This window comes from Anguilla anguilla, chromosome 9 (assembly GCF_013347855.1).
Source record: "Anguilla anguilla isolate fAngAng1 chromosome 9, fAngAng1.pri, whole genome shotgun sequence".
Lineage (NCBI taxonomy): Eukaryota > Metazoa > Chordata > Actinopteri > Anguilliformes > Anguillidae > Anguilla > Anguilla anguilla.
The window spans coordinates 2085024-2098823 of NC_049209.1; the positions used below are offsets into that span (position 1 = coordinate 2085024).

The 13800-nt window shown below is 54.0% G+C and overlaps 1 protein-coding gene across 2 annotated transcripts in view; it reads left to right on the forward strand.

Moving 5' to 3' along the window:
* larp1 (La ribonucleoprotein 1, translational regulator) overlaps positions 1-11373 on the forward strand; it is a 34456-nt gene extending 23083 nt beyond the window's left edge. For both annotated transcript variants that reach the window (XM_035433657.1, XM_035433658.1), the window contains 13 exons: positions 1172-1334; positions 1554-1698; positions 2582-2756; positions 3711-3868; positions 4165-4587; positions 5566-5689; positions 6083-6288; positions 6551-6657; positions 7286-7443; positions 7818-7962; positions 9516-9625; positions 9725-9852; positions 10598-11373. In XM_035433657.1, coding sequence (XP_035289548.1) covers positions 1172-1334; positions 1554-1698; positions 2582-2756; positions 3711-3868; positions 4165-4587; positions 5566-5689; positions 6083-6288; positions 6551-6657; positions 7286-7443; positions 7818-7962; positions 9516-9625; positions 9725-9852; positions 10598-10795 — 2240 coding nt within the window. In that variant the 3' untranslated portion in view covers positions 10796-11373. The remainder of the gene's footprint in view (positions 1-1171; positions 1335-1553; positions 1699-2581; positions 2757-3710; positions 3869-4164; positions 4588-5565; positions 5690-6082; positions 6289-6550; positions 6658-7285; positions 7444-7817; positions 7963-9515; positions 9626-9724; positions 9853-10597) is intronic.
* The last annotated feature ends 2427 nt before the right edge of the window (positions 11374-13800 follow it).

Below are 13800 nucleotides of genomic sequence, written 5' to 3' on the forward strand. Positions count from 1 at the left end.
CCTTCCTGCTGACACTTCCTTCATCATGTTTAGAGTTTTTAAGCTCATCTGTGTGCCGTCAGGCTGATCTCAATGTTCTTATATGTGACCTTGAACAAAACGTTTCACCTGTGTACACACACACACACGGTCTTGTACTCTCACATACATTCTTCCTCTCTATCTTTCTCTCTCTCTCACACCCATGCATTCTTACTTTTCCACTCTCTCACACACATTCACTTACTCTTCAACACTCTCTCTCTCTCTCTTTCACACACACACACACACACACACGGTCTCGCACTCTCACATACGTTTTTCCTCTCTCAGCTCTCTCTCTCACACACATTTTTACTCTTGCACTCTCTCACACACATTCACTTACTCTCCAACACTCTCTCTCTCTCTTTTTCACACACACACACACACACACACACACACACTTGGTCTCGTACTCTCACAACATTCTTCCTCTCTCTCAACTCTCTCTCTCACACCCACACACTCTTACTCTTGCACTCTCACACATTCACTTACTCTCACACGCTCTCTCTCTCTCTTTCACACACACACACACACACACGCACGCACGCACGCACGCACACACACACAAACTTACACACATGCACAGATGCTCTGTAAAATCCCCCAGATTCAGTTACTGTCCCCAGCTGTGTGGGGGTGGGGGTGGGGGGTGGGAGAGAGGGGGGCGGTAGGGTGGGGGTTCTACTCTGGGGAAATGCTCTGCGGCTGTGTGTATGTAAGGGAAGTGGAGGAGGGACTGAGCTGAAACGGTTTCTCTTTCTGTCTGTTTCTCTTTCTGTCTCTTTCCTTCTCTTTCTTTTTCTGTCCCTTTTTTCTCTCATTCGCTCCTACTCTTTCTCTCTCCTCTATCCCTGTCTTCCCCTTTCTTTCTCTCTCCCTGTTTTGCTTGCGCTCTCTCTCTCTCTCTCTCTCTCTCTCTCTGCTCAAAGGAGCATGTGGTGTTCTCTCCACCCCCCTCTTGTCAGAGTTTGGGAATGTGATATTTAAAGCCCCCACCGGTGAACTTTGGACACATATTTGCCTGTTCTTTAAGCCCCCCTCCCTAGCCCACTGCCCCCCCGCTGGTACACCCTCCCGCTCCTGCCAGCTGTGTCACCACCGCGCCCGTGCCCTTTAATCCGACTCTCTCCCCTCCTGCCACCAGGGCATTTTGACTACCACTATGGCTACAAGGTCTACGAAGGAAAGGATGGGGCCTTCGGCCAGAAGTTCAACAGTACTGTAACCTACTACTACGACAACATGAGCAGCAACGACCTGTACTCGGTGGACCAGGACCTACTCAAGGACTACATCAAGAGGCAGATGTGAGTACGAGCAGCGAAGGTCTCCCCTTCCCCTTTGACCCTCTCCCCCTAAAGGTCAGAGGTCACAGAGAAGTCGAGTGCGGTGGAGTGTGAGATGTGCCCAGTACGGACCGCTATTCTTAGCCTAGCGGTTTGGGCATGTGTGAAATGCGCGTGCGTGCGAGCGTGCAGTGGCGGTAACGTTTGGACGCCTGTCTCTCTCTCTCTCTCCCGCTGCAGCGAGTATTACTTCAGTATTGACAACCTGGAGCGCGACTTCTTCCTGCGCCGGAAGATGGACCAGGAGGGCTTCCTGCCCGTGGCGCTGATCGCCAGCTTCCACCGCGTCCAGGCCCTCACCACCGACATCAACCTGATCCTGGAGGTGAGCGGCTCCCTGCCCCGTGTGTGTGTGTGTGTGTGTGTCACTGTGGGGACCAGTGAGCGGCTCCCTGCCCCGTGTGTGTGTGTGTGTGTGTGTGTGTGTGTCACTGTGGGGACCGGTGAGCGGCTCCCTGCCCCGTGTGTGTGTGTGTGTGTGTGTCACTGTGGGGACCGGTGAGCGGCTCCCTGTCCCGTGTGTGTGTGTGTGTGTGTCACTGTGGGGACCGGTGAGCGGCTCCCTGCCCCGTGTGTGTGTGTGTGTGTGTGTGTGTGTCACTGTGGGGACCGGTGAGCGGCTCCCTGCCCCATGTGTGTGTGTGTGTGTGTGTCACTGTGGGGACCGGTGAGCGGCTCCCTGCCCCGTGTGTGTGTGTGTGTGTGTGTGTGTGTGTGTCACTGTGGGGACCGGTGAGCGGCTCCCTGCCCCGTGTGTGTGTGTGTGTGTGTCACTGTGGGGACCAGTGAGCGGCTCCCTGCCCCGTGTGTGTGTGTGTGTGTGTGTGTGTGTGTCACTGTGGGGACCGGTGAGCGGCTCCCTGCCCCGTGTGTGTGTGTGTGTCACTGTGGGGACGGTCACTGTGGGGACTGGCAGGCGGGTCACTGTGGGGACAGTCGCTGTGGGGACGGTCACTGTGGGGACTGGCGGGCGGGTCGCTGTGGGGACGGTCACTGTGGGGACAGTCACTGTGGGGACGGTCGCTGTGGGGACGGTCACTGTGGGAACTGGAGGGCGGGTCGCTGTGGGGACGGTCACTGTGGGGACAGTCACTGTGGGGACAGTCACTGTGGGGACCGGCGGGCAGGTCGCTGTGGGGACGGTCACTGTGGGGACAGTCACTGTGGGGACGCTGACGGTAGCTGACGGTAGCTGGATACGGTTGCAGGCGCTGAAGGACAGTAAGGAGGTGGAGATCATCGACATGAAGATCCGGCGGAAGGTGGAGCCGGAGAAGTGGCCGCTGCCGGGGCTGTCCGCCCCCGACCACACCCAGACCGACTTCTCCCAGCTCATCAACTGCCCCGAGTTTGTGCCCCGGCAAGCCTACGAAAAACCCACAGGTGAACCCCGCGTGTGTAAGAGCTGCAGTCTGCAGGTGTGTGTGTAAGAGCTGCAGTCTGCAGGTGTGTGTACAGGTGTGCACAGGTATGCACAGGTGTGTGTGTGTGTGTAAGAGCTACAGTGTGTAGGTGTGTGTATAAGAGCTGCAGTCTGCAGGTGTGTGCACTGGTGTGTACAGGTATGCACAGGTGTGTGTGTGTTCAGGTGTGTACAGGTCTGCGCAGGTGTGTGTGTGTGTGCGGAGGTGTGTACAGGTGTGTGCAGGTGTGTGTGTGTGCAGGTATGCTCAGGTGTGTGCAGGTATGCTCGTGTGTGTAGGTGTGCTCAGGTGTGTGTGTGTGCAGGTGTGCTCAGGTATGCTCAGGTGTGTGTAGGTGTGCTCAGGTGTGTGTAGGTATGCTCAGGTGTGTGTAGGTGTGCTCAGGTGTGTGTGTGTGCAGGTGTGCTCAGGTGTGTGTAGGTGTGCTCAGGTGTGTGTAGGTATGCTCAGGTGTGTGTAGGTGTGCTCAGGTGTGTGCAGGTATGCTCGTGTGTGTAGGTGTGCTCAGGTGTGTGTGTGTGCAGGTGTGCTCAGGTATGCTCAGGTGTGTGTAGGTGTGCTCAGGTGTGTGTAGGTGTGCTCAGGTGTGTGCTGGTATGCTCAGGTGTGTGTAGGTATGCTCAGGTGTGTGTAGGTGTGCTCAGGTGTGTGTGTGTGCAGGTGTGCTCAGGTATGCTCAGGTGTGTGTAGGTGTGCTCAGGTGTGTGTAGGTGTGCTCAGGTGTGTGCTGGTATGCTCAGGTGTGTGTAGGTATGCTCAGGTGTGTGTAGGTGTGCTCAGGTGTGTGTGTGTGCAGGTGTGCTCAGGTATGCTCAGGTGTGTGTAGGTGTGCTCAGGTGTGTGCTGGTATGCTCAGGTGTGTGTAGGTGTGCTCAGGTGTGTGCTGGTCTGACGGACGCTGTCCCGGCTGCAGGTAGCGCCCGGGCGCCCACCCCCCCGCAGGCGAAGGGCGAGGACGTGAGCAACCTGAAGAGCATGCCCAAGGGCCTGTCCGCCAGCCTGCCCGACCTGGACTCCGAGTCCTGGATCGAGGTGAAGAAGAGGCCCCGCCCATCGCCTGCCCGACCCAAGGTGAGACGCCGCAAAATGGCCACCGTCCCCGCCCCCGGCACACGCAGGGGCTGCCCATTGGTGGGGGCTCGGGTGAGCCCCGCCCACCCCCGTCCCCTGTGATGTACGTTGGGATCCTGAACGGTGCAGTATGATTCCACATTGTGATCTTGTGTTCTTACTGTGTTAAAATGCTGTTTGTAGTCTTGATGTTATGTTATTAATTCTACTTGTATTAATTGTTATTGTTGTGCTGATTATTAAGATTATTATAATATTTGTTGTGGTGACAGCTGGTGTGTGTTCTCCCCTGACAGACCTCCTCCTCCTCGCAGAAGGTGGAGGAGAGCCGGTCCCCCGTGCAGGCTAGCCCCGACCCCGCCCCCGGCCCCGCCCCCGCCTCAGGCTCCGCCCCCCGGGACGAGCCGGACGAGCCCGAGGAGCTGGACTTCATGTTCGACGAGGAGATGGAGCAGATCGACGGGCGCAGGAACACCTTCACCGACTGGTCGGACGAGGACTCGGACTGCGAGATCGACGACCGCGACGTCAACAAGATCCTGATCGTGACGCAGACGCCGCCCTACCTGCGCAAGCACCCGGGCGGGGACCGCACCGGCCAGCACACGTCCCGCTCCAAGCTGTCCAGCGAGCTGGTCAAGGTCATCAACGACGGCCTGTACTACTACGAGCAGGACCTGTGGGACGACACGTACGAGCCAGAGTACGCCACCATCAAGGTGAGACCCGCCCCCCCCTCCCCGCCGCCTCACGGGCCGCTTTAAAATGGGGCGTGGCGTCGGGAGCACGTGGACCCCGTTGTCAGGTTTTCTGACGGTTGAGCCGTGACTTAAGTGGGCAGTTCTGAGCGGTTCCAGCTGTGTGCCTATTCTTCTGCCCCGGAGGCGGGCTGAAAGGGCTGTTTCTGGACGGGACGGGGCGGGGCTGTTTCTGGACGGGACGGGGCTGTTTCTGGACGGGACGGGGCGCAGGCAGGCCCTGCGCGGGGGCGTTTGTTGTCCCATTGTGGGGCCCCTCTCTTTGTGCTGTTCACGTGCCGTGTTTGGCTAGCAGCGCTAGCGCTGTGTGCGGGGAAGCGGGCCTGTTTATAAATAACCCCCCCCGCCCAGGCTCTCGGCCTAACTGCTCACGCACTGGTTCCTTTTTTTTTGGGAGGGGGGGGGAGAAGAAAAGGCTCTCCAGGTATCAGAGGTAGGCTGCTTTTATTTCTGCGGATGTTTGATCTGAAAATGTGAGTTTTGTGAGTGTTTGTGTTGTCGGTGTGCTCTGGGATGAAGAGAGTTTTGTGAGTGTAAAATGGAGTCACATCAGACGACTGCCTTGGGTTGGCGGTTTATACGATAGCTTATATGTCTTCGTTCCTGATGCCTCGTTCATCCAGATACTGTTTCTGCTCTCTGTATTGCTGATAGTACTTTGGTACAGTGAGGAGTTTGTGTTTTTATGATTAAAATCATTGACAATTCCAGGGGAAGCAATCTTGTTTAACCTTCTGTTTTTAATTGTTGAAAAAGAGAATGGAACACATTCGATTTTTAATTGGAGATTTGCTGATGTATAAATGGATTTTAGCTTTTGCGTTCGTGTGGATTTAGTATATTGGGGAGACGTATGATATGAGAGCTTATCTAACTGCACTGCGCTCCTCTCTCTCTCTCCCTCTCTCTCTCTCTCTCTCTCTCTCTGTCTCCACGCAGCAAGAGGTGGAGAACTTTAAGAAGGTGCACCTGATCAGCCGAGAGCAGTTTGACTGCCTGACCCCCGAACCTCCCGTGGACCCCAATCAGGAGGTTCCCCCCGGACCCCCCCGGCCCCAGCAGAGTAAGTGCAGTCTTTAAGGAGGGGGGGGGGAGGGACCCTTAAAAACCACAAACTCATGCTACAGAGGAGCCGCTAATGTTCTTATCTCAGATTAGCACTTCTTAAGACTGGCATGGAGTTGGTACACAGGGGCAGATGGGACTGGAAGTGTGATGTCTTAGTGTGTGTGTGTGTGTGTGTGTGTGTGTGTGTGTGTGTGAGGGTGTTTGTGTTTAACAGTGTGTGTGTGTGTGTGTGAGGGTGTTTGTGTGTGTGTGTGTGTGTGTGTAACAGTGTGTGTGTGAGGGAGAGAGTGTGTGTGTGTGTGTGCGTGCGTGTAACAGTGTGTGTGTGTCTAAAGCCCTCTCTGGGTAGCGGCTGTGAAGCGAGCTCACGCTCTCCTCTCCTCCTCAGTCCCCACAGACGCTTTGGCCAACAAGCTGTTCGGAGCGCCGGAGCCGTCGACGATAGCCCGCTCGCTGCCCACCACCGTGCCCGAGTCGCCCAACTACCGCAGCGCCCGCACCCCCCGCACGCCCCGCACCCCCCGGCTAAAGGACCCCACGCAGACGCCTCGCTTTTACCCCGTGGTGAAGGAAGGGCGACCCGTCGATGCCAAGGTGTGTGTGTGTGTGTGTGAGAGTGTGAGAGGTGTGTTTGTGAGAGTTTGTGTGTGTGTGAGAGAGAGAATGTGTGAGAGTGTGAGTGTGAGGTGTGTTTATGTGTGTGTGTTTGGGCTGTGAGTGTGACCGTGCATGCGTGAGTTCGTGCTCGTGTGTGAGGTGTGCGTGCGTGTGTGTGAGAGAAAGAGAGTGTGTGTGTGTAACAGCGTGTGTGTGGGTCTGCTGCTCCATCGCTGACTGGTTCTGTCCCCCCCCCCAGACGCCGCGTAAGAGGAAGACCCGGCACAGCTCCAACCCCCCCATGGAGTGCCACGTGGGCTGGGTCATGGACTCCCGCGAGCACCGGTCCCGCACCGCCTCCGTCAGGTCCGCCCAGAACCGCCCCCCGCCCTGGTCCCAGCCCTGCTCCCTGTCCTGCTCCCTGTCCCGCTCCCTGTCCCGCTCCCTGTCCCGCTCCCTGCCCCCTGCCCCGCTCCCTGCCTCGCTTCCTGCCCCCTGCCCCGCTCCCTGCCCCGCCCCGCCCCCCGCCCCGGTCCCAGCCCTGCTCCCTGTCCCGCTCCCTGTCCCGCTCCCTGCCCCCTGCCCCGCTCCCTGCCTCGCTCCCTGCCCCCTGCCCCGCTCCCTGCCTCGCTCCCTGCCCCCTGCCCCGCTCCCTGCCTCCCGCTCCCTGCCCTGCTCCCTGCCCCGCTCCCAGCCCCCACTCCCTGCCCCCTGTCCCGCTCCCTGCCCTGCTCCCTGCCCCACTCCCAGCCCCCACTCCCAGCCCCCACTCCCTGCTCCCTGCCCCGCTCCCAGCCCCCGCTCCCTGCCCCCTGCCCCCCTCCCTGCCCCGCTCCCAGTCCCGCTCCCTGGAGGCCAGTTTGACACCTGTCTCCTCCTCTCACCGTCCAGCTCACGCCCTGTTCTCAGTGGTGCAAATCTGCGCGTGTGTTTGAGCATGTAAACGTATGAATTTTACGGTTTGTTTATTTTTCCGTTTCTCTTTTTCCTTCAGCTCCAACGCCAGCCCGTCGGAAGGCACCCCGGTCTTGGGGAACTACGGCTGCACACCTCAATCGCTCCCCAAATTCCAGCACCCCTCCCACGAGCTGCTGAAGGAGAACGGCTTCACGCAGCACGTCTACCACAAGTACCGCCGACGCTGCCTCAACGGTACGCCGAGGAGCCGGCGCCGCGAGCGCTAACCCCGCGAGCGCTAACCCTGTGTGTGCTAACTCCACGAGCGCTAACCCTATGTGTGCTAACTCCAGGAGCGCTAACCCTGCGAGCGCTAACCCTGTGTGTGCTAACCCTGTGTGTGCTAACTCCACGAGCGCTAACCCCATGAGCGCTAACCCCGCGAGCGCTAACCCTGTTTGCGCTAACCCTGCGAGCGCTAACCCTGTTTGCGCTAACCCCACGGGCGCACCTCTTATTCCCTCCCCCGTCTCCTGACCTCTCCCCCCTCTGCTCCTGTCTTCCTTTCGCTCTCTTGCGAGGTCATGTGACCCCGGTGGCGTAACCGTGTCTCCCCGTTTCTCCCGCAGAGCGGAAGCGGCTGGGCATCGGCCAATCACAGGAGATGAACACGCTCTTCCGCTTCTGGTCCTTCTTCCTGCGCGACCACTTCAACAGGAAGATGTACGAGGAGTTCAGACAGCTGGTGGTGGAGGACGGCAAGGAGGGCTACCGGTAAATATAACCTGAGAGACGTGATCTCACACACACACACACACACACACACACACTCACATACACACACACACACAGCTGGTGGTGGAGGACGGCAAGGAGGGCTACCGGTAAATACAACCTGAGAGACGCGATCTCACAGACACACACACACTCACATACACACACACACAGCTGGTGGTGGAGGACGGCAAGGAGGGCTACCGGTAAATACAACCTGAGAGACGCGATCTCACACACACACACACACACACACACACACACACACACACACACACTCATATACACTCACACGCACACACACACACGCACACGCACTCACACTCACACACACACTCACATACACACGCACACACACACACTCAGATATGCACACAGACACACACACACACACACACACACACTCATATACACACACACACACACACACACACACAGATAGATACACACACACGCACACACACACACACACACTCAGATATGCACACACAGACACACACACTCAGATATGCACACACAGACACACACACACACACTCAGATATGCACACACACACGCACACACACACACTCAGATATGCACACAGACACACACACAGAGACACACACACACACAGACACACACACAGAGATACACACACACACATACACACATATGCACACACACACATACACACTCAGATATGCACACACAGACACACACACTCAGATATGCACACACAGACACACACACACACACACACAGAGATACACACACACACACACACACAGATACACACACACACGGGCATGCACAGCCACGCGTGCGCACACACACATACCGCAGTATTAGATTGGCAGAAGCTCTTGCCCATTGATCCTGATCATAGGTCAGTTAAACAGAGAGCCTCTAAAAGCTGACTCATCTCATGAGCTCAAATGAAGGCTCTGGAGATTCAGCTAAAGTCTCTGCACAAATATGTGGAACATGGCTGATTTCAGAGCTCTCCAAGCCTACTTCTGCACTGCAAAAGGAAAACTAATTTACCGGCACTAATCTAGATTAATTAAAAAAAAAAAAAAAAGTAACTGAAATGAATCTACATTTAATATATGGGTTTAATTTGTGTTACTTTCTGTTAACACAACATTAATGCCATGAGTAAAGGGATTTGGGCTCTTTTGACATTGAGTCCTCATGTTGATTCAGACTGAACGGTACAGTAAACAGTTTTGAGTGGGGCGTACAGTGTTGATATGTGGGGCGTAGCGCTTGTTCAGACGCAGCGTGCTAACTGTTTTGAGCTGGTGTTGGGTGTTTGAGTGGGGCGTACAGTGTTGGTATGTGAGGGATAGGGGTTGTTTAGGCGCAGCGTGCTAACTGGTTTGAGCTGGTGTTGGGTGTTTGAGTGGGGCGTACAGTGTTGATATGTGGGGGGTAGCGGTTGTTTAGGCGCAGCGTGCTAACTGTTTTGAGCTGGTGTTGGGTGTTTGAGTGGGGCGTACAGTGTTGAAATGTGGGGGGTAGCGCTTGTTCAGACGCCGCGTGCTAACGGCTCGTTTTCCCGCTCTCAGGTATGGACTCGAGTGCCTCTTCAGGTATTACAGCTACGGCCTGGAGCGGAAGTTCAGGCCGGACATCTTCAGAGACTTCCAGGAGGAGACCGTGAAGGACTACGAAGCTGGTGAGCTTTCGCGCCGCGCGCTTACCGCGGCGGCTAGCGCTGTTCACGAAACGCTAACCGCTAACCCGCTAACCCTCCTCCTACTCGTATTCCCCACAGGTCAGCTGTACGGACTTGAGAAGTTTTGGGCATTTCTTAAATATTCCAAAGCTAAAAACATGGACATTGACCCCAAACTGCAGGAGTATCTAAGCAAGTTCAAACGCCTTGAGGACTTCAGAGTTGATGTAAGTACGAAACCATTAAACCAAGTTTTTTTTTTTTTTTTTAAACATCAGCGTTTTTTTTGTTCAGTTTTCTGTGCGCAGTGTCGGCGCTTGTGCGTACACTGCTGTGTACGGAGTGCCGAGTTTAATTTGGGAGTGCTTAGTCACAGGTCAAAATTATGAGTGAACGCTCTTCCTGTTTGTGAAAGTGTAGCTACATGGAGAAGTGTCCTTGAATGTGGTGTTAGTGAAACAAGCTCTAAGTACATTTTTTTTAATGGTGCGAATGAATGATTACGCTTCAAAAACCGAAGGCACAAACTTTGCGGGCCACCGTGGAAGTGTCCTTGAGGGCCACCGTAGAAGTGTCCTTGTGGCCACTGTAGAAGTGTCCTTGCGGGCCACCGTAGAAATGTCCTTGCGGGCCACCGTAGAAGTGTCCTTGTGGCCACCGTAGAAGTGTCCTTGCGGGCCACCGTAGAAGTGTCCTTGCGGCCACCGTAGTAGTGTCCTTGTGGCCACCGTAGAAGTGTCCTTGTGGCCACTGTAGAAGTGTCCTTGTGGCCACTGTAGAAATGTCCTTGCGGGCCACCGTAGAAATGTCCTTGCGGGCCACCGTAGAAGTGTCCTTGCGGGCCACCGTAGAAGTTTCCTTGCGGGCCACCGTAGAAGTGTCTTTGCGGGCCACCGTAGAAGTGTCAGTGAGTCTGGAGTCTGTGAGGCGAGGCTTCTGGGCGCGGGTCGCTGATTTTCGCTGTCGTTGCAGCCGCCGATGGAGGAGGGGGGGCGGAAGAGACACCCCTCGAGCGGAGAGGGCCGACGCCGGCACCCCTCCCTGCCCTCCAGCCGTCCCGCCAGCCAGTCGGGTCCCGCCCCTGCCCCGCTCCAGCCGGGGGCCGCCCGAGACGATGCCAAAACAACGGGCCCGCGGGCCGCCGCGCCGGACAGCAAGGCGCCCATGTAGCCCCGGGCCGGGGGGGCCTGGTCCTTCACGTTCACGTTTTTTGCTGCGGGGGGGGGGGGGGGGTCCAGACGGTCCCACACGCATGAAGAGAAGGCTTCCTAAACCAATGGCTCACGATTGAGAAACACAACGCTCTTCCTTTTAACATCTTTCTTTTTTTCTTTTTTTTTTGGGTGGGGGGGGGGTTATTTTAATCAAACAGCAACATTTTGTCTTGAAGAGAAAAGACGGAAAGACTACTGAAAGGATGAAGAAGTGTCATGTGCTTGTTTCATTGGATTTTTATTTTTGCGCGAACCTTGAATTTTAATCTCCCCCCCCCTTTTTTTTTGGTGGATTTGCTGCTCAACGGGCCGGAGCAGATCCTGTAACCCTTTTCATGGTTGGACCCCCTTTCCATCCGACACAGTTGTGTTGGCTCGAGGATGCAAGAGTCCGTTCTCTGTGTATGGATTTTATTTTATTTTTTTGTTTTGTTTTTTGGTGAAGAGGTGAATTGGACACTGATGCTTTGAAAGTAAAAACGGACTTGGCTGGTTTTGGGGCTGGATTAAGCAAGAAGAAAATAAGAAAAAAGTGGAAGAGAAAAAAAAACTGACTTGTAACAGTCCCTCTTGCTGAGCAGGATCTTTGAAAGTTGCCTTATTAACGGGTTTCTTTTTTTCCCACTTCTTTTGCTTTGCTTGTGCAGCAGCCCTCACTGTCGATTGTGCAGCATTTCAGTTACGATATGCAACATGAGTCAGGATCCAGCACGAGCTCTCGCCCCCCGTCTGCCCCTGTGTGCCCCCGTCTGCCCCCCCCCCCCCGTGTGCCCCACCCATCCGCTCGTCTTCCACGTGTCATTCAGTCTGTTACGGACGCCTCGCGTGACCCCTTGGCGTGTTTGCGGTTTGTGGCTTTTTTGTGCTGAATCTTCGTAAGGGAAGGGGGTGCGCCTGGCCCCCCCTCCTCTCTTTCGCTGCCCCCTCCATCCCCCCCGCCCCAGCCCACCCCCCCCCCCCTTCACAGGGAGGACAGTGCACATACATCCATCGTCATCAAACTCCTGGAGGACTGCAATCAGCGTTTGCAAATACTTGAAAAAAAATAAGAAAAAAGAAAAGAAAAAGGTAGTCACAGTACACCTTACCCCAGCAGGTGCTTTCAGCAGGTGTGTTGGTGGTGGGGGGGGTCGGAGGGGGCGGGGGGGGACACTGTGTTCCCCTGGTGAAGCCGGGCGGCTGCCCGTGCATGGATTGGCCTTTCCGGAGAGTTCCGCGACCCTCTTTCCCACCCCCTGCCTCCACTGCGAACACGGACGCATCGTGAAATGCATGGTTTCAAAAAAAAAAAAGTGAGAAAAACAAAAAAACTATTCTAGAATCTTCTCCCCGAGAGCCCCGCCTCCCTCTCCTGCTCGGCCAATAGGAAGACACTGTCAGGCATCATCACGCTGGACACGGACGCCCCAAATGTGGCTCGAGTTGGGGGGGAGGGGGAAGGGGGTTCTCACCCCCACCTCGTTTTCATGGACTCAACAGAAACCCAATGAACACCAGTGATCAAAAAAATACATAAATAACGATTCGCAAGGATGAAATGATCCTCATCCTGTCTGAGTGCTAACAGTATCAATTAGATCAGAGGTTAATTATGGCCCCTAATGGAATTGTGATTTCAACAAATGAAGAAAAATGAAACCTCCCTCCCTTTTAGTTCTTTTATTGTTTATAGAACAGATGATATATTCGCCTTACACGTGTACGTACTTTATCTTTTTATTTTTTAAACGAAATGGTCTCTTATAATCTTTTAATGCTTTTTAAGTTTAATTTGCTGTGTTCTAGCTCCGCTATGGAGATGGGTATGTCAGTGTTGCTTATGAACTCTAGTTGACACTTCTGTGGTCTTCAGAAATGGGAACGTAGTACAAATAAAGGGAAATTGATATTAAGGAGTCAACTGGCATTTAAACAGAAAATAATTTTTTTTTTTTTTTTTTTTTTTAGAAAGTCATGGCTAAATTATAGTTATTGCAGATTTTAAAGATTTAATTTTGTTTACAAATTGCATGCATGGTGAAGCAGAGGAGTGTTCACTGGACAGCAATTCAAACCTTCCATCACATGCGTTTTGAGCCAAAGTCAAACCTCCTTGTTGATTTTCCCGTCTTTATTAATGGTAGCCATTGAGTCGGTAAGAAGACCCTCGTTTGGAACTGTATTTTTGATTTGGCACATAAAAGGTACAGATTTCTGCTCTTTCTGCCTCCTATGAAACGGATCCCGGGCAGAGGGGCTGTGATTCGCTAGCGGTTCCTCTGTTAAAATGCATTATCTTCATTTTCCATCTGCTAAAAATTCTCAACATTGTGCAGGCAATTTAAATCCTGTTTTCTTTAAAGCTTTTTCCAGTTTTTTTTTTTTCTTTCTTCTCATTTTACTTTTTTTGTGGGCGTAACTCAAGGGAGCTGTGGGTGAAATGAGGAGGTTGTAGGACTTGTATGATTGATGAATCGCTTAAGAATCGTTTACTTCAACAACAACAAACAAAAAAAAAAAAAAAAACACAAAACCCAAACATTGTCCGTAAATCCCCTGAGAGGCTATGAGAGCAAAGGCCTGGCCACTCGCGATCCACCAGGGGGCGCTCTTCCTCACGGACAACTGCACACTGCCAGCGAGTCCCCTCTCCCTGCAGGGAGTGCTGTGAGCTTCAGACCCTGTTGCATTATGGGTAGAATCTCTGCTAAGCAGCAGCCGTTTCTATTGGCTCTTTGGTGTGCCCCTGAAGGTCGGAGTGGAACGAGGCCCAGCTGTTTGAGAGTCGGGTGCTCACACACTAGGATTTGTGTTTCAGGGTTCAGGGGTGAATGGCTGTTAGTGTCTGGGGACAAAAAAGGACAAAAAAATTCCATTAAGCCATATAAATAAAATAGCTGTATATGATCCAGTATAATGTTAATAGTTCATAACCATTACAATATCCTAGACTTGTTGCGAATAAAAAAAAAAGATGAAAAC